Here is a 20992-nt window from a genome sequence, read left to right as displayed (position 1 = left end):
GAAGGATACAGGGCCTTGTTCATGAGATGATGCAGAAGCAAAGATGAGGGTTAGGAGTTGAGGGACAAGCGATGCAAGGGTCCCTGGGGGCATTAGGGAAGAGAGGGCAGAACACCCGGAGTCTTCTTGGCTTTTATCTATTATTCGTGTGCTGTTTTTACACAGTACATCATTTCCTTTTCTCAAAATGCCCAAAGAAGTGATGGCTTGGGAGCGGCCCAGTCCGTTTTGTCTTCCGACTGGAGTACGGATTAGGGAGCTGGCTCTGTCCATTGCCCTGGGTTCTGAGCCTCTAAGAGCAAGGCAGGAGGGGAGCAGGAGGCTAGGGGGTGGGCCGTCATTGCTTTGACATGTCGGGGCATGTAAAGCTTCTTTCTCTTTTCATGTCTCCCTGGGGAGTAGAATCTTATTTTTCTTACAGCTCAAGGAAGCTTCTCAACCTTCCTGGGGATGATTGGAAGTTTGTTTCTTAAAACAACAGCCGGGAAGAAGGGCATGAATGGTCAAAACCAGATCCTTGTCAGGGACAGCTTGCTAGGTCAGGGGTGAGTGGGCGTGCAAGTCTCTAGGAACAAGTCCACCCACATTCTCATGAAAACTGACAGGAAGAAAGACCAGTACGGCACACTTTTGGGGAGACCATTGGAGGCCACCAAGCACTGTGAGCTTGAAATTTTGTCCTTGCCTTGTCCCGGGTTCCAAGGGTCTCAGGAATGCACCCGGGATTCTCTCTCATCACCTGGAGAGATGGGGAAGCAGGTGTCCAGAATAGGTCCTTAAGACAACGACTCCTTTGTAATCAGAACAGGCCCTGTATACGCAGGAACCACCATCAGTCTTGTCTTTAGTTTTAGTGTGCGTTTGGGGGTAAGTGGCCTCTAAATTGGGCTAAGGGAAAAACTACCACAGACTTTAGGGATCGGAGGCATGTGGGATTGGGAGGTGGTTTGGAAGCATAAACGCTTCCAGGGGGCGCATAGGATCGGCTCACTGGGTAAAATTACTGTTAGTTTCCATAAAATCCTTTAGGGGATTGGGCCAGAAATTTAATAATCTATGTAGTCCTAAGAGGGCACAGCTCATACCCACTGAGAACACAGTCAGAGAACACAGCCAGTAAACCCAGCGCACATGCAACCGGGTTTAACACCAAGATCAGCGCTCCACCCATTTGTGCAAGTTCACACACGTCATGCATCCTAAACGGGGATCAGGCCTGATCTCCCCTCACCCCTGGCCAGAGGCACCGGGACTTCTCAGCCTCCCCCCGGCCGCGGAGAGCAGACCGTGGGCAACCGCAGAGGGTTCCCGAGGAGGCTCAGGCACTGATTTCCACCTGCCCAGCCTCGTCCTGCTCCCGGATTCTGTGCACGCCAGCAGTCCGCAGTGAGCGCGAGGAGCTGCGTGAGCGGCCGGGCGAGCTCGGGGCCCGCGGTGGCGACGTGTGCGTCCGGCCCGTGGCGGGGGAGCGCGCTGGAGAGCGCGGGTAGCGGCGGGCTGAGCGGATGGGGAGCCCCGGAGAGCGTCCTGGGACGGGCGGCGACACGGAGTAGCCAGGCGGGCCGGGTTCTGTGGTGCTTCGTGGCTCTGTAGCGGGATTCTCATCCGGCTCTGAGGAGTCCTACAAACACAGGCGCCGAAAGGGTCAGTGGTCCCCTGAACCCAATCTGGGAGTGCTTTTTCTTAGGCACTGGAACTACAGAGGCACACGCAGGATTGTGTGTGCAGGGTGTCCCTTGGAGTTTCCACCCACACCTCCATGTCCAGCTAGGTGGCAGACAACACCTTGTTTGATCCAGGCACATCGCAGGTATTCAGTGAACTCAGTGCCACATCTATTCTCTTTCAGTTCTGGTTGTCGCAAATGGGTCTATTGCACGTGAGCAGAGAACAGCAGAGGGGCTTGGATGACCACCAAGTAGGCCATGTGAATAGACTGGACATCGTGGGAGCTAGGCTGGTCCATGAGATTGGCCTCTGACTGTCACTCATTTGCTTGTTTAGCCCTTCACAAGTTGCTTTGTCTCTCTGACCTATTTTCCAATCTCTAAAGTGGGGATTTTTGCAAATACTATGAAGAAATGGCCACATCACACGCTCCCTAGCTCGCTGTAGGGTCTCCTTGACAGAGGAGCCTACCTTGTCCTTCAGGATATAGAGCGCCATTGGATTCTTCCGCTCCTGTTCTCCACTTCGGGGTAGGGTGTCTGCTGCATAGGGAAGGCAAGAATGGGGGTCTGGTCCACGGACCAGTGCTTTTCAACTTTGCTAATGCTGTAACCCTTAATACAGTTTCTCATGTTGTGGTGACCCTCAGTCATAAAATTATTTTTGTTGCTACTTCATAGCTGTGATTTTGCTATTGTTATGAATAATAATGTAAATATCTGTTTCGTGATGATCTTAGGCGATCCTTGTGGAAAGGTTGTTAGGGGCTATGGCCCACAGGTTGAGAACCTCTGCTGTACACATCCAGCACCTATATTCTGTATTCGCACCTCCCTTGACTCTGGTGAGTTGCTTATCGCCCTCTTTCCCTTTTCCCAGCAGGCTTCTCGGGTCTGGATGCTGATGGACTGGGCCCACGGGCAGCTGAGAGCTTACCTTCTGATTTGAGGCGGTCATCATTCTGATCCATGTATTCCAAGGAGTTTTGCTTCTCCAACTTTCTCTTCTTCCTGCAAATCAAACCAGCCCCCACCAAGAACAGAGCTATTGACTACAGGATATGGATACAAAGGGTTCTAGCGGACACAGAAGAAGCCTTGTGATGGGAAGATGGGCTGGGAATGGTAGTCTTTGGAATAAGGCACATCTAGGTTTGCACGTTAAAACTGTTGTCAGCTGTGGGTAGGCTATTTATCCAATGTGAGTTTTAGATTTTTTTTTCCCTGTAAACTGTACTGCCTTGACTTAAAGGGCAGCCCACTAACCCAGCTGGCTGTCAAACCCAAGGAGAAATCACCATCAACAGTGCCCTAGGGGTCAGAGGTAACTGAGCCCAGATGCAGTTCCAAACACAATGGAAAAATACACTTGGAAAGGTACACACTAGGAGGAAAAAAAATTCAAAGAGACGAAGGCAGAATTGGGAGCTGGGGTGAGGAATGGCTCATTTGGTAAAATGATTGTCTTATAAGCATGAGGGCCCGAGTCTAACGCTAAGAATCCACATAAGAAAGATAGGTGTAGTCGCATACAATTGTAGTCCCAGCACTAAGAAAGCAAAGACAGGCAGAAGAATAACAGCAAAGGTGGACTTCTGACATCCACACACATGTGCATCTATACACACATGGACCAAACCAACATGTATGCATTCTTATAGAAACTATAGAAACACACACACACACACACACACACACACACACACACACACACACACACACATGGGGAAAGAGAGAGAGAGAGAGGGAGAGAGAGAGAGAGAGAGAGAGAGAGAGAGAGTGTAAGAGTACTTGAGAAATAAGGATATAGCTCAGTAGTGGAATGACTGCCTAGTATGAACATGAACCCCAGATTCAATGCTAGAAACATTAAACTTGGGGTTGAAACGGACTGAAGAAAAACTAAGGTGTGGACGTTGACTAGTTACCTAGACTTCTTTGAGGGTTTCCAGCAGGCACAGACTGTGACCAGGGTCACAAGGAGGAAGATGCCTCCTGTAGACAAGATGATATAGAGGGAGCTTCTTCCTGAGGAAAGAGAAACAGAGAGGTAGGGGCACTTTGAGAAGGGGAACGGGTGTGGTGACTAGAAGACTATCAGGGGAGGGAAGAGAAAAGGGCCCAGGCAGCACAAATACAAGATACACAAAGGCAGAGCTCACCTGGAGCCTGCCTCCCACTTGTGGCTGTCCTTCAAGGACTGTCAGCCCACCTCTACCCCTGCCTCACTCCCTCTAGACCAGCGGTTCTCAACCTATGGGTTGTGATCTCCCTGGGGTGGTGTCAAACAACCCTTTCACAGGGCTTGCCTAAGACAACACAGATATTTTTATTATGATTCATAACAGCAGTAAAACTAAAGTTACAAAGTAGTGATGAGGATAATTTTATGGTTGGGGGTGGGTCATCACAACATGAGGAACTGTATTAAAGGGTCTCAGCGTTAGGGAGGTTGAGGACCACTGCTCTAGACAGTCTCTCTCTGGAATGCCCTTTGTCCCAGTGGATATTTGCATCTTGGGGAGGCAGGGAAACTTACTATACACGGTGATCTTGACGGGCAAGCTGCGGACCTGGCTGATAGGGTTCTCCACCACACAGCTGTACAGGTCATCATCTTCCATGAGTACTCGGGTGATGGTGAGCACCTTTTGGTCAGGGGACAGGAGCATTCGGGAGTCATTGAGGAGGGGCTTGCCATCCTTCAGCCAGGTGTAGCTAGGCTTGGTGCCGTTCTCGTGGGAGCAGTTGAGGGTGAAGGCCTCGCTGAGCTCCAGCACAGTGGTCGAAGCCACTAACACCTGTGGCCTTGAAATGGGCACTGAGACCCGGGGATGGGAGGACGGAGATGCCTGTGAGTCATAGTCTACAACGTGCTCCCTCCCCCTTCTTTATTCTCCCATCTTCAATGTCTAATAGTTCAGTCTGTCGGCTGAGGAGTCCCTCTAAGATCCCTAGCTTACTCCTGTCCCATAGCCCGTCCATCCATCCATCCATCCATCCATCCATCCATCCATCCATCATCCATCCATCCATCATCCATCCATCCACCCATCCACCTATCCATGCATCCATCCACCCACCCATCCACCTATCCATGCATCCATCCACCCACCCATCCACCTATCCATGCATCCATCCACCCACCCATCCATCCATCCATCCACCCACCCATCCATCCATCATCCATCCATCCATCCATCCATCCATCCACCCATCAATCCACCTATCCATCCACCTATCCATGCATCCATCCACCCACCCATCCACCTATCCATCCATCCACCCACCCATCCATCCATCCATCCATCATCCATCCAGCCACCCATCCATCCATCCATCCATCCATCCATCCATCCATCCATCCATCCACCCATCCACCTATCCATGCATCCATCCACCCACCTATCCATGCATCCATCCACCCACCCATCCACCTATCCATGCATCCATCCACCCACCCATCCACCTATCCATCCATCCATCCACCCACCCATCCACCCATCCATCCATCATCCATCCATCCATCCACCCATCCATCCATCCATCCATCCATCATCCATCCATCCATCATCCATCCACCCACCCATCCATCCATCCACCCACCCATCCACCTATCCATCCACCTATCCATGCATCCACTCATTCATTCTTCATCCACTTAAGCAACCTCTAGACTGAACAACAAAGTCATGGTGAATGCCCTCACTCCCTTCTTCCTAAATGCCATTTCAAAACCACTGGGCTTTTACTTAAACTGATAGCCCAGGAGACATTTTAGTTGGGGGAAACTAGGACCAATTCTCGAGGTTTAACACTAGACTCTATCAGTTGTATGAGCTTGGGTTATTCCCTGTACCTCTGAAGAGAGTGACATTATCTATCTCCTGATTACTGTAAACATTGAGTGGGCTGGCCCACGCATGGCCCTCGATCCATGTTAGCTGTGCCTCGGTACCACTAATGACCACTCAGACTTTGCATCGCGTTTTCATGGGTCTAGCCTTAGCCCAGTCTGGTCCCGCCTGCTTCCCTGCCCAGGGCGTTACCATCCACAGTGAGGTTGATGGTCTTCTCTCCAGTGAAGGTATCGTCAGTGATGGAGATCTCCACTTCATAGGTTCCTTCGTCCGCCAACTGCAGGTCGCTGAGAAGCAAGGAGCCATTTTCAAAGAGCCGGATACGGTCTCGATAGTCAGGCCGCAGAGTGCCAATGACCTCTGTGCCTATAGACTGCACCACGGTCACTGGCTTGTCACGCTTCAGCTGCCACTTCACCACGGGCTTGTCGCTGCTGGTGCTACTGTATTGCACAGAAAGCAGGGCCGACTTCCCCACTGTGCCGTGGATCAGACGTACTGGGCTGGTGATGTTCACCCCCTCCAGGGGGACTGCAAACAGAGGCCCATTGGGGAAGAGGGCAGTGTCAGGCCCTCAGCTCCAGAGCCCACTTCCTCCTTCAAGCCCTATGATCTGCCTCACACCTTCAGACCCGTAACTTCCTGCCAGTCCTGGCTTCTTCCCCATCAGCACCATCTCCTCTCCTATGGAAGTTCTTTGCTCCCTCTCCTCTGTCTTTCTTTCCTTATAGATATCCCAGGTCTTCTATGGTTTCGTCTCTCTGGCATTTTCCTCATTGCCTACCTCTTGCAGAAGATTACACATATGCGCTGTCTACATGTTCCTTTCATAGAAATATTTATTGAACATCCTATGAGTCAAGTTTGATATGAAGGTAGTATGGCAGGAAATAGAGAAAACATGGGAACTTAGATTCCTAAAGAAAGAGGAATGTGTCTTAAGACAGTTCTCAGGAAGAGGAAGCTCAGGGGTCCAAATACACGGGCACTTCCCAGGCACAACAAGAATCACTGTGTCCTTACCCCAGGTATAACTGTACCTTACCAGGAGGGCTCAGTAGAAAACAGTTCTACAGATGGAATGGAAGTTCTGGGAATTCACCTAAATCCCAGCCCCACTTGCATTCTCTACAGAGGAAGAATTTGAATGAAGAGAATAAAGACTTTGGAGACTTAGGGCCTTCCAAGATGGCGGTCTACTCCTTACTGCATTTGGATAAACAATTTTTCTAAGCCCCATTCTTTTCACTTATAAAATAAAACTAGTGACTATAACTGGGCTCTAGACTATCATCCCAGCTCTTTGGAGGTAGAGGCAGGAGGATGAGAAATTCAAGATCATTCATGACCTACACTATGAGTTGAAGTATGAGGCCAGCCTAGGACACATGAGACCCTGTCAAAGTGGGGTGGGGATAAAATTAGGAATGAAGGACTGTGCTTTTTTTCTTTTTCTTTTTCACTTGTGCTATATGGTCCAGACCAAATCAAGAGCTAAGTGAACTAAAAGGTTGGTTATGGTAAACAACATCTATTTAAACAACTTTTATTTGCTAAACACAGTCAATTCACTTAAAGTGAGGTGCTTTGTTATGTATGGGTTCCTCCTTTCTATAAAAGGTCAAGGAAAGGCCACTTTCCCGCCTCTCTGTGGCTCAGCTTTTCTCTTTGCACAATAGTTAGTTAGACCAGATGATCTCTAAGCGATTTCCAAATTTCACATTCTACCCGCCATCAGCCCGGTATCCCCAAACCTCAAGAGATGGCCCTGCAGACTAAAGCTACCATAGGGGGGATTAGCTGAATACCATTTGCTTATAGGAAGGAAGCCCTGAGTTGAGGAAGGTAGAATGTTCAAAGATAACTATTTGGAAGCTTTTTCTTTTGTTTGGTCTTGAGAGTCTTGCTATGCTGTCTAGGCTGACCTCAATCTCACAATCTTCCTGCTTCTGCTTCCAGAGTACTGGGATGATGTTTTTATACTGATCTTTGAAATGACTTCTCGGGTATTCAAGGCTGGACTCAAACTTGCTCTACGGCCAAGAATGATCTTGAATGTATGATATTCCTGCCTCTACCTCCCGAGTCCTGAGATGGTAGACATGTGTCACCACACACAGTTTATGCAGCGCTTAGGATGATCCTAGAGCTTCATGCATACTACGCAAGTGCTTTTTAAACTGAGTTACACCCCAGCACCTCAAGCATTACTTTTTTTTTTTTAAGATTTATTTATTTTTTGTATATAAGTACACTGTAGCTGTTTTCAGACACACCAGAAGAGGGCATCAGATCCCATTACAGAGGGTTGTGAGCCACCATGTGGTTGCTGGGAATTGAACTCAGGACCTCTGAAAGAACAGTCAGTGCTATTAACCACTGAGCCATCCCTCCAGCCCTCAAGCATTACTTTTAAAGATTTATTTTTATTTTATGTGTTTGAATGTTTTGCCTGAATGTATGTATGTGTACCACACGCATATCTGGTGCCCGGGGAAGAAAGAAGAGGGTGTCAAGGCCTGTGGAAATGAAATTACAGATAGTGTGACCTGTCTCACAGGTGCTGAGAATGGAACATGGGTCCTCTGCAAGAACGAGTGCTTGTAACTGCTGAGCCATCTCTCCAACCTTAAAGGTCATGCTTATCTTTGCTTTTTAATAATCTGTATGTATGTGTGTCTATGTGAATGTGTATTATATGAGTATGGGTTCCTGTGGAAGCCAGAAGAGACACTGGATTATTTGGAATTGAAGATAGAGGCTCTTGTGAGCCCCTTGACTTGAGTGCTGGAAACTGAACTCCTCTGTCTTTTGGGAGATCAAGAAGTGCTCTTAACTGCTCAGCCTTCTCTCAAACATTTGTTTTCCTTTCTTTTTTAAAGACAAGGTTCTACTGTGCAGTCCTGGCTGGCCTGCATCCTGCTATATATACCAGGCCGACACACCTGCCTCTGCCTCCAAAGTGCTGTGATTAAATGTATTTGACATCATTCCTGGCCTGATCTCAAACATTTTTTAAAGCAACAGTATTTTTGTTTTTCTAAAAATCTTACATAAAAAGTGGAAATAAGTGAAAGATGATTCCATCTACCTAATTTGTTTGGCAGAAGAGACAATGGGGACCCAAGTTCTCTCCTCCCCAGTAACAGAGCTGCTAGAAATTTCTGTGGTCCTGTGTGTCAGACTAAAAATCCACCTGGCCAGACGTTCCGTAAAGTTTCTTTCAGCTTTCAGTATCGCCATGACTTAAATGGGATTACATGTCTAACACCTACTAGGTTCCATTCTCAGCTAGATTTTAAAAAGCAAGCTTTCAAATTTCCCTGAGCAGGCAAAGGAGCTTGGTGTGTATGACTTGGTGATGTTCCAGTAGTGAGGAGGTATCCGCTCACTTCCCAGAACCCTGTCTGAAATCGTAGGATCAGCACATACGTAATGTGTGGAGTCACTCAGAGGTCAGCAAATCGGAGTCAGGAAGGGCTGGAGAGGCGGCACAGTGGTTAAATTGTATACAGCTCTCACAGAGGACCAAGTTAGGTGCCAGCACCCATATCAGGTGGCTCACAAGTACTTGTAACCCCAGCTCCAGGGGATCTGATGTCCTCTGTGGGCACTTAATACATACATGTACATATATAACACATACATGTAAAAAAATAAAATAAGTATTTTAAAATTTTGAGGGACTGGAGAGATGGCTCAGCAGTTAAAAGCATTGACTGCTCTGCTTGAAGACCTGCCTTTGTCTTTCAATTTCCAGCACCCAAATGGCACCTTACAAGTTTCTGTAACTCCAGTTTCAGTTCCAACTTCACACAGGCATACACACAGGTGAAACAATCAATGCAAACAAAATCAAAATAAGTAAATTATTAAAAAAATTAAAATTTTGAGTAACAGCCCTGCTGTGGTTTGGATGTGTCTTGAACCTCCAGCATTTCCGTGTTAAGCTTTTCCCCCATGGTGGAGGTATTAGGAGAGAGTGGAGTGGGTAAGCTCACTGGGAGCACCATCCTTGGAGGGAATTAAGAAAGTTATTGTGGGGGGTTGGGGATTTAGCTCAGTGGTAGAGCGCTTGCCTAACAAGCGCAAGGCCCTGGGTTTGGTCCCCAGCTCCGGAAAAAAAAAAAAGAAAAGAAAAAAGAAAGAAAGTTATTGTGGGACTTTGTGCTCATTCTCCAGAAATTAAATTGTTATAAAAGAATGAGCCTAAGCTCCCTCAACCCCAGGCTGGCTTCCTGTGTTACTGATCTCTCTTTTTCATAGGCACTCTTTGATGCCATCTTTTGTATCATGATAGCATGAAAAGAGGTGGAGGGTATTTTCCAGAGCTGATGTTACATTGTTTGGAAGTTCCACCTCCAAAACTATAAGCTAAATAAATTCTTCTTTAGAAACTGTTTAGCCATGGATACTTTGTTATAGAAATGCAGAACTGACTAATACAGATCTCAAGTACCAAATTCCCAGGCTTCTCATTTCATTGTACCAGCGATATTCCCGGACCTCAGACAAGTAGAGGTATTTTTTAAAAAGATTTATTCATTATTTACTTTTTAAAAAAGATTTGTTCATTTATTATATGTACACTATAGCTGTCTTCAGACACACCAGAAGAGGGCATCAGATCTCTTTACAGATGGTTGTGAGCCACCATGTGGTTGCTGGGAATTGAACTCAGGACCTCTGGAAAAGCAGTGGGCACTCTTTTATTATTTAATGTATATGCGTACACTGTAGCTTTCTTTAGACACACCAGAAGAGGGCATCAGTCCCACTATAGATGGTTGTGAGCCACCATGTGGTTGCTGGGAATTGAACTCAAGTCCTATGGAAGAACATTCTGTGCTCTTGACCTCTGAACCATCTCTCCAGCCCCATAGAAGGTATTAATAACCTTTCTTACTCCTGTAATCTCTGCTCTCTTTCCTGGATTATATTGCCTCCTTTTCCATCCCAAGTTTCCCAGTAGCCATTTTTGGTGATGTTTTCCCCTTAATTCTGCCTTTTTTTAAAAAATCAATTTAGATTAGATTTGGATAAAAGCATGGAGAAGATGCAGCCTTTAACTGTCTCCTAATTTGCCCTAGCCCAGTAGGCTGCCCTCCTTATGTTGTGAACATGGGCAGGCCCACAAGAAGGGATGCACCCACACTCATTGTAAGACGATGGCGCCATCTTTCTTAGACTCTGGTGACAAGAACATTTTTGCTAAGCATGCACAGTTGCCTAGAAACTGGAAAGAATCTAAGTTTGGGTTTCATAACTTTCAGGAGGCACGGAGAATTGGGACAGGAGCCAAAGCAGGACACAGAAACGAGGAAATGGCTAACACCTCAGGCTCAGAGTAGTAATAAAAGGGAGGAGGATTATTCAACCTGGAGAAGCAATTAACGTAATCCTTGTCTCAGAGGCATCATTCTGAGGAAAGTCTCCGTTCTCACCGTAGGCAAAACAAAAGGAAATTACCATATCTACGAGATGTTCCTATCTAACTAAACAATGCCCGGGCATTAGGTCAGTAGCTTCTACTCAAGGAGGATTTGACCTCCTTTGACTCTGAGGAAAGGCAAACTTCAAGAGTGTATCCAAGGAACTCTGGTCTCTTCATGCTGCATCCCTTAAAACCTTCTACTGGTTTTCGTGTCTTTATGGGACAAAGTCTTCATTTTGCCTTAAAGTCACCTTTCAAAAGCATCAGTGGGATGGTGCCCAACTCATGCTGTAGTTTGCCTCTCTTCGCCTAACCCACATTCTCTGGCACTAGAAACCACACTTGTAACCTTTTTCATCTGAAGCAACTTTTGTTTGCTGGGTTCTGTCTCATTCCATTCGTTTGACTGTCTTAGATGCCTTTTCCTCGGCTTTCCCCAAATGTATTATTTCTTTTTTGAAGTGTGGTGACCAGACCCCTCATACAATAACCCAAGGGTAGCAAGAAATTTTTTTCTCTGAAAGGAAGAACATTTTGTTTTCTGCTTTTGGTCTTTAATAATCTTCCCTCCTGTTTAGTGATGATCCCGAGATGATCTTGAGGTAGGCGAGACAGATAGGCACAGAGGGAAAAGAGAAAAGCTGTATGGTGGCTGGATGGTGACGGAACTATAGAGCTAGGTTACAGAAGATATCATAAGACCGCTGAGATAGAAAAAGTTAACTTGACCCAGAACCACCTAACGCCACCAACAAAAATAACTACTGCGTGTCCTCTAATCCAGTCTTATGATATATCTTTAGCAAAGATATATCATCTCAGAAAAAATTAATAATAGTAAAATAATAATAATAATAATAAACGTTGATCTATAATTTAGTACACTACTATTCAAATCTCAGGAAACTTCCTTTCCTATTGTTGTAAAGACAGATCAACAGAGTAGACCATAGCACATTTGTATATGATGTGCCAATTTATGCCAAAGGTGACGTTAGTGCAGCAAGGAGAGGGTTTGTTGTCCTTGTATGACAGGACCACTGCTTCAGAGCTGCTCTCTCCCTTTGCCCTTCTCAAAGGTGCCCCTCTCTGATGTTTTTGCTACTCTCTTTTGCCAGGCATCCCCAATTCTGGTGCAACTGTCCTGCTAGTACTCTAAAGAGACACTGTGCTGTCCCTATGACCCTCAGACATTGAAACAATGGTCTCCAACGAACTGGAATACCTCAGGAACCTTACTATTGGAGAAGGAAAGGCTGAAGCCTAACGCCACCCAGGGGGGAAAGTTCCTGTAGGTCTCACTTGTCAACCATCTTGCTCAAACAATGATGGGTTAGTGATAGACTGGACCACATTGTTGACCAGGACTGCTTAGTTATATATACCTCTTGTTCTATGTATAAACCTAAAACTCATGTCTGTACCCCAAGGTCTGACTTGTAGGGATGGGTCACTGGGCCTTTTTCTGTTCCTCTTCCCTTTGTGGCTACACTGGATACTCTTCTGTGCTTTTTACTATTTCTTGTCTTCTTCTTTTATATTTGTTTGTGAAGGGCACAGTATGTGCCCTAATGCACACTTTAGTTCTCTCCCCCCATTATGTGTGTACCAGGGATCCCAGTTAGATTATGAGACTTGTCAACAAGTACCTACTGACTGAGTCACCTCGCCAGTCCCTTGCTGTCTTTTTAATTGGCCTATCGAGGACAAGGGTCTGAACCTAGCTTGTTAGACTTGCCAGGGCCAAGCCTCTGATTCTAACAGTTCTGGTAACGTCATCTAATGGTTAGGCTCTGCTAACTCTGGTGACCTTTGTAACTTTGTCCTTAGTCTTTGGTTATGTGCACTGACCAACATAAAACTCATACACTGATGTGAGGTTTAACTCAAAGCAAATAACATCCATCCAAAAAGAGCTACAGAAACTGGTCAGTCCCAGGGGGTTGAGGTCCACTTCGATGTTCCAGAGGAGGAGGTACATAGCTTGGATGAGAAAGGCCTCTACTCAACGTTTAGACTTCCTGACGTACCCTCCACTCCCACAAAATGTTTGTATTCTTCCCCCCTAATGTGTGTGTGTGTGTGTGTGTGTGCATGCACCTGCACATGTGCTCACTTACGCTGAGGCCAGAGGAGGACACTGCATGTCTGCCTTTATTACTCTCTGCCTTGTTCCTGGGGATAGGGTCTCTCTGAACACGGAGCTAGGCTGGTAGTCAGGACCCCAACAATCTTCCTGTCTCCTCTATAACTCCTCATGCTGGGTTTAACAGGCATGAACTTGTCATCACCAGTCTTTTTATGTGGGTTCTGAGCATTTGAACTCCGGTCTTTACGCTTATGCAACAAGTACTCTTATCCACTGAGCCATCTCCTCGGGCTCTAAGGTGGAGCTTTAAGGATGATAGCCACTTACGGACAACTCATGAATACATAGTTTCCTTCCCACCAACTCTGGGCTCCCCAGTACTGACCACTGAGTGGCAGATTGCCTGGACTTATTCCAATAGCAATTATTATAACAAATAGTTCTGGGACATATGGTGATAAATATGTTGGGCATATATCAGTTCTACATAGACTGGAGATCTAAGTATAAAAGGGTAAACAACATTTTAAACAGGACATGGGAATAGATATAGACTCCTTAGAGTACATACACACACACACACACACACACACACACACACACACACACACACATGCTTACTTAAAATAATAAAAACAGGGGCTGGAGAGATGGCTCTGAGGTTAAGAGCACTGTCTGCTCTTCCAGAGGTCCTGAGTTCAATTCCCAGCGACCACATAGTGGCTCACAACCACCTATACTCAGGTCTGGTGCCCTCTTCTGGCCTGTAGTTGCATACATGCAGGCAGAAAGCTGTATGATGTATACATAATAAATAAATAAATGTTTAAAAAATAATAAAAACAAATCCTAAACCCTCTTTTTAAAGACTTAGAGCAGGTATTTCAAAGAAAAATATATCCAATTGGCTGATATGAATATAAGAAAAACTCAACTTGATTATCGACTTGGTTATCATGGCAATGTAAGCTTAAACGATAATTTGATTCCATTTCATACTAGCTAGGACAAGGAGATTGGGAGATGATTGGCTCATAAAGGCATTAACTTTGTCAATGGGTTAATTCATCAATGGTAGGTTCTCTAAGAGGACTATTAAAATGTAGGGCCTGCTTGGAGGAATGGGTGGCCTCCTTGGAGTCACTTGGTTCTAGTGCTTCTGAGTCTGTGCTTAGTATCAGAACATCTCAATGTTAGAGGACATGTGGGAGAGGAAATAAGCTCCTAGCAGTGTATATTGTGAATAAGAATCTGCATGTACACTCTGTAACTTGATAATCACATGAGAAGAATGTGAGACCAACTGGCCTTAGTCCTATGTGCTTTCCCAACTACACACAGAGAGACAATAATGAAGGAAAATCACAGGAAGAAATAAGAAGAAGAAAAAAAAAAAACAACATCATGAATTAAAAAGGCAAGGCTCGACCGCCTGACTGGAGGAACAAGATTGAAGTTTGGATTGATTATTATCCTTTGTTCTTGTTCCCTATAGCGCGGGTTAGTTAGTGATGGTCTGAGTAAGGAGGATCCTCGAATGGTAATAACTGCTAGATTGCTGGCTCTGTGAATAATGTGTTGTTTAAAGATTCACTTCCTGCTTCTGTTCATTGGCTTCTGTAGTAACAGGCAACACAAACTACTTGGGTTCATATCTTGGTGAGTGCAAAGCCAAAATAAACATTGCCAAGCCATAAAAGTGGAGTGGAGAAAGATTTATTACCTGAAGTAGAGAAGGAAAACATTAAGATTTATTTCTAAAGCAATGCCTTCTTTAAACAAAGGAAGAGTGGGGATTTCATTCTCGGAGTCTATACATACCCGTATAGTGGTTGGCCAAACCCTAAGCTTTATTGCTTAGAGGGTGTACCCTGGGCATGCCAGTATGATATGGAGTACATGTTTAGAAGATTGTACAATGGCGGTAATGCCTCTGAGCATGCTCAGCTTGCACCACCAAGTATATGCTGAAAATGAGGCTCTCCAGAGGCACATTAATACAGAGTCTTCTTTGAAGGTGCCTGCTTCAGCAGCTAAAAGCGACTGAAATAAATATATAATTGGGTGATTCTGAGGTGACAGCATGGTTTATTCTTTTTTTGAAACAAGGTTTCACTATATAGCCTTGGCTGACCTGGAATTACTATGTAAACTAGACTGGCCTTGAACTCACATAGATCCTCCTGCCTCTGCCTCCCCCAAAGTGTTGAGATTAAAGGTGTATGCCATCGACTTAGCCATATCTGTTTCTTTGTTCTGGGGGATGATTATATGGGCTCATTCACTTGTTAAGGGCACATCAGACTATATCCTTAAGCCTAGTGCTTTTTCCTCTATGGCATTTTTCAGTTACATAATTTGTTAAATTGAAAAACATCACCACTGCTCCTTGGTAGGGAATTTAGGCTAAAAAGATACTGGGTGCAATGGCTCATACATGTAATCCTAGAACTCAGGAGGCACCAAGGCATGAGAGTTGTCTAAAGTTCACAGATACATGGACCACAGTGTCAGACTGTTCTCAGTATCCACCCACATCTTAAAATTCAGCACAGAAACCAAGCAGAGGATCAGAAGAATCCAAAAAATAAAAACTCCAATGCTTGGATTCATATCTTTTAATGTTCATCAAGGTGTCAACACCTTAGACTCTGGAAAAGGCTTATTTGAACATTCTGTGAATTGTGCTATGGTGAGTTTAAGAAGCTGAGTTTGGCCTGATTTGGGGTAAGCAAGATGGTTTGGTGGGTAGGGGTTCTTGTCACCAAACCTGATTACCTGGGACCCACAGAGTGGAAAGAGAGAACTGGCTTCTGAAACCTCCATAGTTTTGGGCCCTACTCCCACAAAATAAGCAGATAACTGTGAAAACAAAGGGTGGGGGGGGGGAGAGAAGGAGGAGGAAGAAGCTGTGGTGGAGAAAACCTGAATACCAACATCAGAACCTGGACTTCATTTTATGTGGATGAGTGTTTTGTCAGCGTGTATGATATGCACAGGCATGTGCAGTGCCTCTGTGTGTGTGTGTGTGTGTGTGTGTGTGTGTGTGTGTGTGTGTGTGAGAGAGAGAGAGAGAGAGAGAGAGAGAGAGAGAGAGAGAGAGAGAGTCAGAAGAGGCCACCATGTGGGTGCTTAGAACCAAAGCTAGGTCTTCCACAAGAGCGGTGGGTACCATTAACAGAGCCACCCCTCTGACCCTTTCCATGCCAATCTTAAAACTACATTTCCCAGCTTTTATTGCAGTTAGGTATGGACATGTGTCAAAATTCTAGCCAATAGAATTAGTGAAAGTGGTATGCTCAACTCAGAGACTTATGTTTGGAAAGTCTTCCCTTATATGTCTTTTTATTGTTGTACTTGTTAATTTGCTAAGTTTGTTTTTTGGTTTTTATTTTTTTGTGGGGGGGGTTAATTCTCTTTTTGGCCAGGCTTGATGGTCCAGGTGGAGTCTGGCAAATCTGTAAATCTGAGGCCACTCTGGTTTAAATAGCACCTTCTAGGCCAGCCAGAGCTAGAGTAAGAAGGCCCTGTCTCAAACAAACAAAAAAATAAACAAACAGACAGACAAACAAGCTCTCTATCTGGAATGAATAGAGGCAAATTCCACAGTACTGAAATCCTCCTAATCCATCCCCAAGCCCTGCATCTCACAATCCGACTTCTTTTGGCAATAGGGTCTTTTCAGAGCCAAGGAATTGAGATGAGGTCACACTGTAGTAGGGTGGATCCATTTCCGCACAAGTCCTTGTGAAAACTGGGACATTTGAACACTGACACGCAAACAGGAAAACGCCACCTGAAGGCTGGAATTTTGCTACCGAGAGCCAAAGATGCCCGTCCTTAGTGCTCTTGGAGGGGGTGTGGATTGTCGGTACTTTGATCTCCAAGGTCTGCTTTTCAGAACTGCAAGACACCAACTTTCCGCTACCTAACTAACCCTGCCCCGTCTGTGTTGTTTTGTTTCATGGGTTCAGAAGAATGAAATCGGCTTTCGTCCTCATCTATTTCGCCTCGTTTCTCTTTCAGTGCCTCACTGAAGACTGAGAGATCCAAAAAGTATATCTGATCCTGCCAGTTCCCGAATTAAAGATCATACAGCTTCCCCATCCACCATTTGTAGACTCTTTCTCATTTTCTGAGAAAGGTTTACAAGGCTTTTACTGAACTCAGTTCACACTCTCCCCTCAGCAATGCTGAACTTCTGGGCTCCGCCTAAACACACGAGGAGACTATTTCAAGCTCTTGACCTTTGTCTGTTTCCCAACAATAATCTCACTCACGCTCCTACCTATTTCCCTCATCTTCTAAGACTCAGTGCAGACATTCTTTCTACAAAGAAACATTCCCTGCTTTTCAACGCCCACCAGCATCCTGCCCCACCAGCCCCAGCTTCCTGGATGAAGGCAGGTGACTTTTTTCCCCCTGACTCCTGCTTTTTGTTAAAATGATCTATGTATCCGCTTGCCACATTAAGATGTGCATTTCTAGGCTCCGTGTAATCGTATGCACACATAAATATATCTACAGCACTTATAAGAAGATCAGTTCTCTATGGAATTGGTAGGGGGCGCTGTAAGAGGTAGGTGTCTATGGCTTGGAGTATATCATGACTGGACTGATTGCTATCCTAAACCAGGAGGCTCGTTATCTACAAAGCTTCTTTCATCTTTCAAGCTGTTTGACACTCAGAGAAGCCATCGGGGAGGTTTGGGAGGTGCAAAACCAAGATTTGCCCTCCTTCTCCTCCCACCAAGAGCTCACATAAGCTCTTAAAAAGAATGCTGGACTGGCCCACGCCAGCAAGTCATCCCATAAGAAGTGGCGTGATGCCTTCCAGCTAATGTACTGAATGCCGTGGGCGCTCCAAAGTCATGCAGCCTTTCGGGGAGGGGGGCCAGGGGGGCCAGGCGGGAAGCACAGGGAATGAACAGATATATTCAACACTGATTTCTGAATTCACTGAGTTGCTTCCCACAGCCACTGAGCTCTCTCCCCTCCTCCAGCCCGGGAGGTATTCAGACTCTGCTCTCCCTTTACTTCTGTCAAAAGCCCCCCCGATTCTTTTCTCCAGACCCTCTGGTCTCCTACCTGGTTGGATGAGAAGCAGGTAGACAAAAGGAGAGAGGCGCAGGGCCCTGGAGGCTCTTGACAGGGCTTCCCTTTCTCTCTTCATTTTGGGTGGCGTTCTCCAGCTCTGGTGCAGACAATTAGCATGATTTCTCCACTCCGGGCACGTCCCTTTGTACCACTCGGAGTTTCTCTGCCCGGGCACAACCCTGCCAACTTCCCTCTGAATACACAGAGCTCTGTGTGTTGCTGGCCTTGTTCTCTCCTCTCCCTTTGCTCAGACCTAGCATTTTCTACTTTCCATGCCCTTTGCCCCCCCTAGATTGGACAGGAGTATCTGTTTAGATGCTAATCTAGATTGCAGGTTCCATCCCTGGTGGTCCAGCGGTTCTTGGCTTGTCTCGCAGTAAAGTCCCACTCCCAAGGCAGAGGCACATCTGGGCTCAGTGTCCCAACTTTTACAAGACTCTACCTCACATTCTTCCTTCTGTTTCCGGACAGACTTCTAATAAGAGAGAAAAGGTGGCCAGGTAGGGATGGGAGGAGGCGCTTTTGGATATATCGGGAAATGAGAGACCCCGAAGAATTACTGAAGACGTGGAAAACCCTGTTTTAGACCACAAGGAGAAAATTGGAAAAGGGTTTGATTTCGGTTTCTTTCATGCCTGTTCTAGTTGGGACTGTCTCCTGTCACAGGTTCAGACAGATGCTGGGAGCATCTTTCCAGAATCCACTGTCATCCCCTCACCTGCAGCAAGTGTTCTAGGACATGTCAGAGTAAAAACGAGGTTAATGTTCCACAATCCAGCACCCTTGGGTTCTGCTCTCAGTGTGATAGCCTAGCCCGCCCTCCCGGCCATGCCTTCTCATAAAATGCTTGGTAACTCTGTGGTAATGGAATGGACTCCATACCTTTGAGCCCTTGATTTTCACCTGTGTAAAGTGGCTAAAACAATATCCTCCTTGGAGGAATGATTGGGAGGATTGGTGAAGAGTTGCTATAGAATGCCCAGCGAATGCTTAGTTAGGGAGAACGCCTGTGAGTGAGTGTGGCAGTACATGCCAGTAATACCAGCACTACAGAGGCAGGGGCAGGAAGGTTGGGAGTTCAAGGCTAATCTGAGGTTCACAGTGATACCCTTGTTTCAAAAAACCAAAACAGGTATAGTGGTGCATGCCTCTGATCCCAGCACTCATAGGATTGGGCACTTGGAGAATTGCTCTGATTTTGAGGCAAGTTTGTGCTACATCAGAAACCCCAAACCAACCAACAAAACAAAACACACACACACACACACACACACACACACACACACACACAAAAGGACATTTTATTTTTCTTCATTATATGTGGAGGTACTTAATCTTAAAGTTAAAACTAGTCTATGTTGATAGACTTAAACTTTGAGAGCCACCCAACAGTCTCGCTCCCCCCCCTTATTTTTTATTTAATACATTTAAATTAAGACATACTTCATATATCAGGAAATTCACCCTTTTAGTATGTACAGTTCAGTGGCTTTGGTATTTTCACAGGGTTCTGAGGCTACCACAAATATCCAATTTTAGCTCTCCCCAAATAGCATGTCTTCTCTTAGCTGTAACTAATGGTACTTCCTCTTTCCAGCCCCATTAACTACTGACCTACTTTCTGTCTGCATGGATTTTTGCTTGTTATGGGTTATGGGTATTGATGACACCACACCTATTTATAACTTTTTATGGAACTCCCAAACTGTTTTCCAAAGGACCTAAGTCAATTATATTCTTGCTAGCAATTCACGGGTGGCACTGTAGGATACGTCCCATGTTTGTTTGTCTTTGTTCTTGAGACAAGATCTTATAGACCTTGATTGCTTTCCAACTGGCTGTGTAGTTGAGGGTGACCTTGGACTCCGGATCCTCCTGCTACCATGTCTCAAGTATTGGAATTTCAAGTATGCATCACTCTGCCCTATTTTATCAGCCCTCTCCCTTTTAAAAGGCAAATTAAAAATATTTTTTAAAATCCGTTGACTATTTTCTACATGTATATAGTATATTTTGTTCACTTCTCCCTCCTCCTCTTATCCTCTCACCCCAAATCTGCTGGGAAGGCATTCTTCTCAACAAATCCTTTTCCTAATTTCATATCTTTTGGGAGTGGAGGTCAGGAGATGACCAAGCAAGGAAAACAAAGTTTATTGAAGACAAAAGAAACAGCTCTCTGAAGCTTTGTGTGTGGAGGAGGGGGAGACTGGAAAATAAGTTACTCTGTTATGTTTTTGCTTCGTCTTGTCCTGTTCTGTTCTGTTTTGTTTTTGACCCACTCACTTTAATCAGAGGTGTTTACATGAGTGTGGGCGGAGGCTTTCTTCCTGGAGCTTGGCTAACCTCCCAGTGGTTCCACCACAAAACAGGACTCTGTCTCCCCTCAGCAACCACGAACTATCTAAAGCTTTAGTGAGAGGTGGGGCCTCACGAGTCCCTCTCCCATAACCTTTTACATTTTTAAAACATAGAATTTATTTATTTGTTATGTGTGCATGCGCATTTGTGTAAAACAACTTGGGGGAGCTGATTCTGTCCTTCCACCATGTTGGTCCCAGGTATTGAACTTGGGCCATCAGGCTTGGTGACAGGGACCTTTACTCACTGAGCTGTCTCCATGGTCCCCAAAGCCTCCTTCCCTTTTAAAAGCCTTCCTTCCTCTTCCATGCATGCAGGATCATTTTTATCTTGGTGAGAGCAAAGTTCACAACTCCGTTCTATGTTTATTTATTTCTTTTTTATTTAATGAGAGAAGGTCTCACTGTAGCCTTGAACTCCTGACTCTTCTTCCTCCATCTCCCAAGTGCAAGGCCTTCAAGCATGTCCTATCACACCTGGCTTCGCA

At 45.5% G+C, this 20992-nt stretch overlaps 1 protein-coding gene and 1 long non-coding RNA gene across 3 annotated transcripts; one reads left to right on the top strand and one right to left on the bottom strand.

Moving 5' to 3' along the window:
• Positions 1 to 1024: 1024 nt before the first annotated feature.
• Hepacam (hepatic and glial cell adhesion molecule) lies at positions 1025 to 18437 on the bottom strand. Of its 2 annotated transcripts, none has more exons than XM_039082304.2 (7): positions 18139 to 18437; positions 5717 to 6058; positions 4207 to 4488; positions 3596 to 3695; positions 2605 to 2678; positions 2140 to 2210; positions 1025 to 1621 (listed from the first exon to the last, which is right to left on the bottom strand). In XM_039082304.2, the coding sequence occupies exons 1-7, from the start codon at positions 18221 to 18223 to the stop codon at positions 1319 to 1321; spliced, it is 1257 nt and encodes a 418-aa protein (XP_038938232.1). In that variant the 5' UTR covers positions 18224 to 18437; the 3' UTR covers positions 1025 to 1318. The 2 variants fall into 2 exon arrangements, with proteins under 2 accessions (XP_038938232.1, XP_063122367.1); XM_063266297.1 differs by having other exon boundaries at positions 5717 to 5814; positions 18139 to 18354.
• Positions 1509 to 3558, top strand: LOC120094115 (uncharacterized). The gene is made up of 2 exons (XR_005488057.2): positions 1509 to 1644; positions 2548 to 3558. It is a non-coding gene; the product is annotated as an uncharacterized LOC120094115 (long non-coding RNA).
• Positions 18438 to 20992: the final 2555 nt, after the last annotated feature.

Source organism: Rattus norvegicus, chromosome 8, assembly GCF_036323735.1.
Source record: "Rattus norvegicus strain BN/NHsdMcwi chromosome 8, GRCr8, whole genome shotgun sequence".
Taxonomy (NCBI): Eukaryota; Metazoa; Chordata; class Mammalia; order Rodentia; family Muridae; genus Rattus; species Rattus norvegicus.
This window is presented reverse-complemented; position numbering and strand designations above follow the sequence as displayed.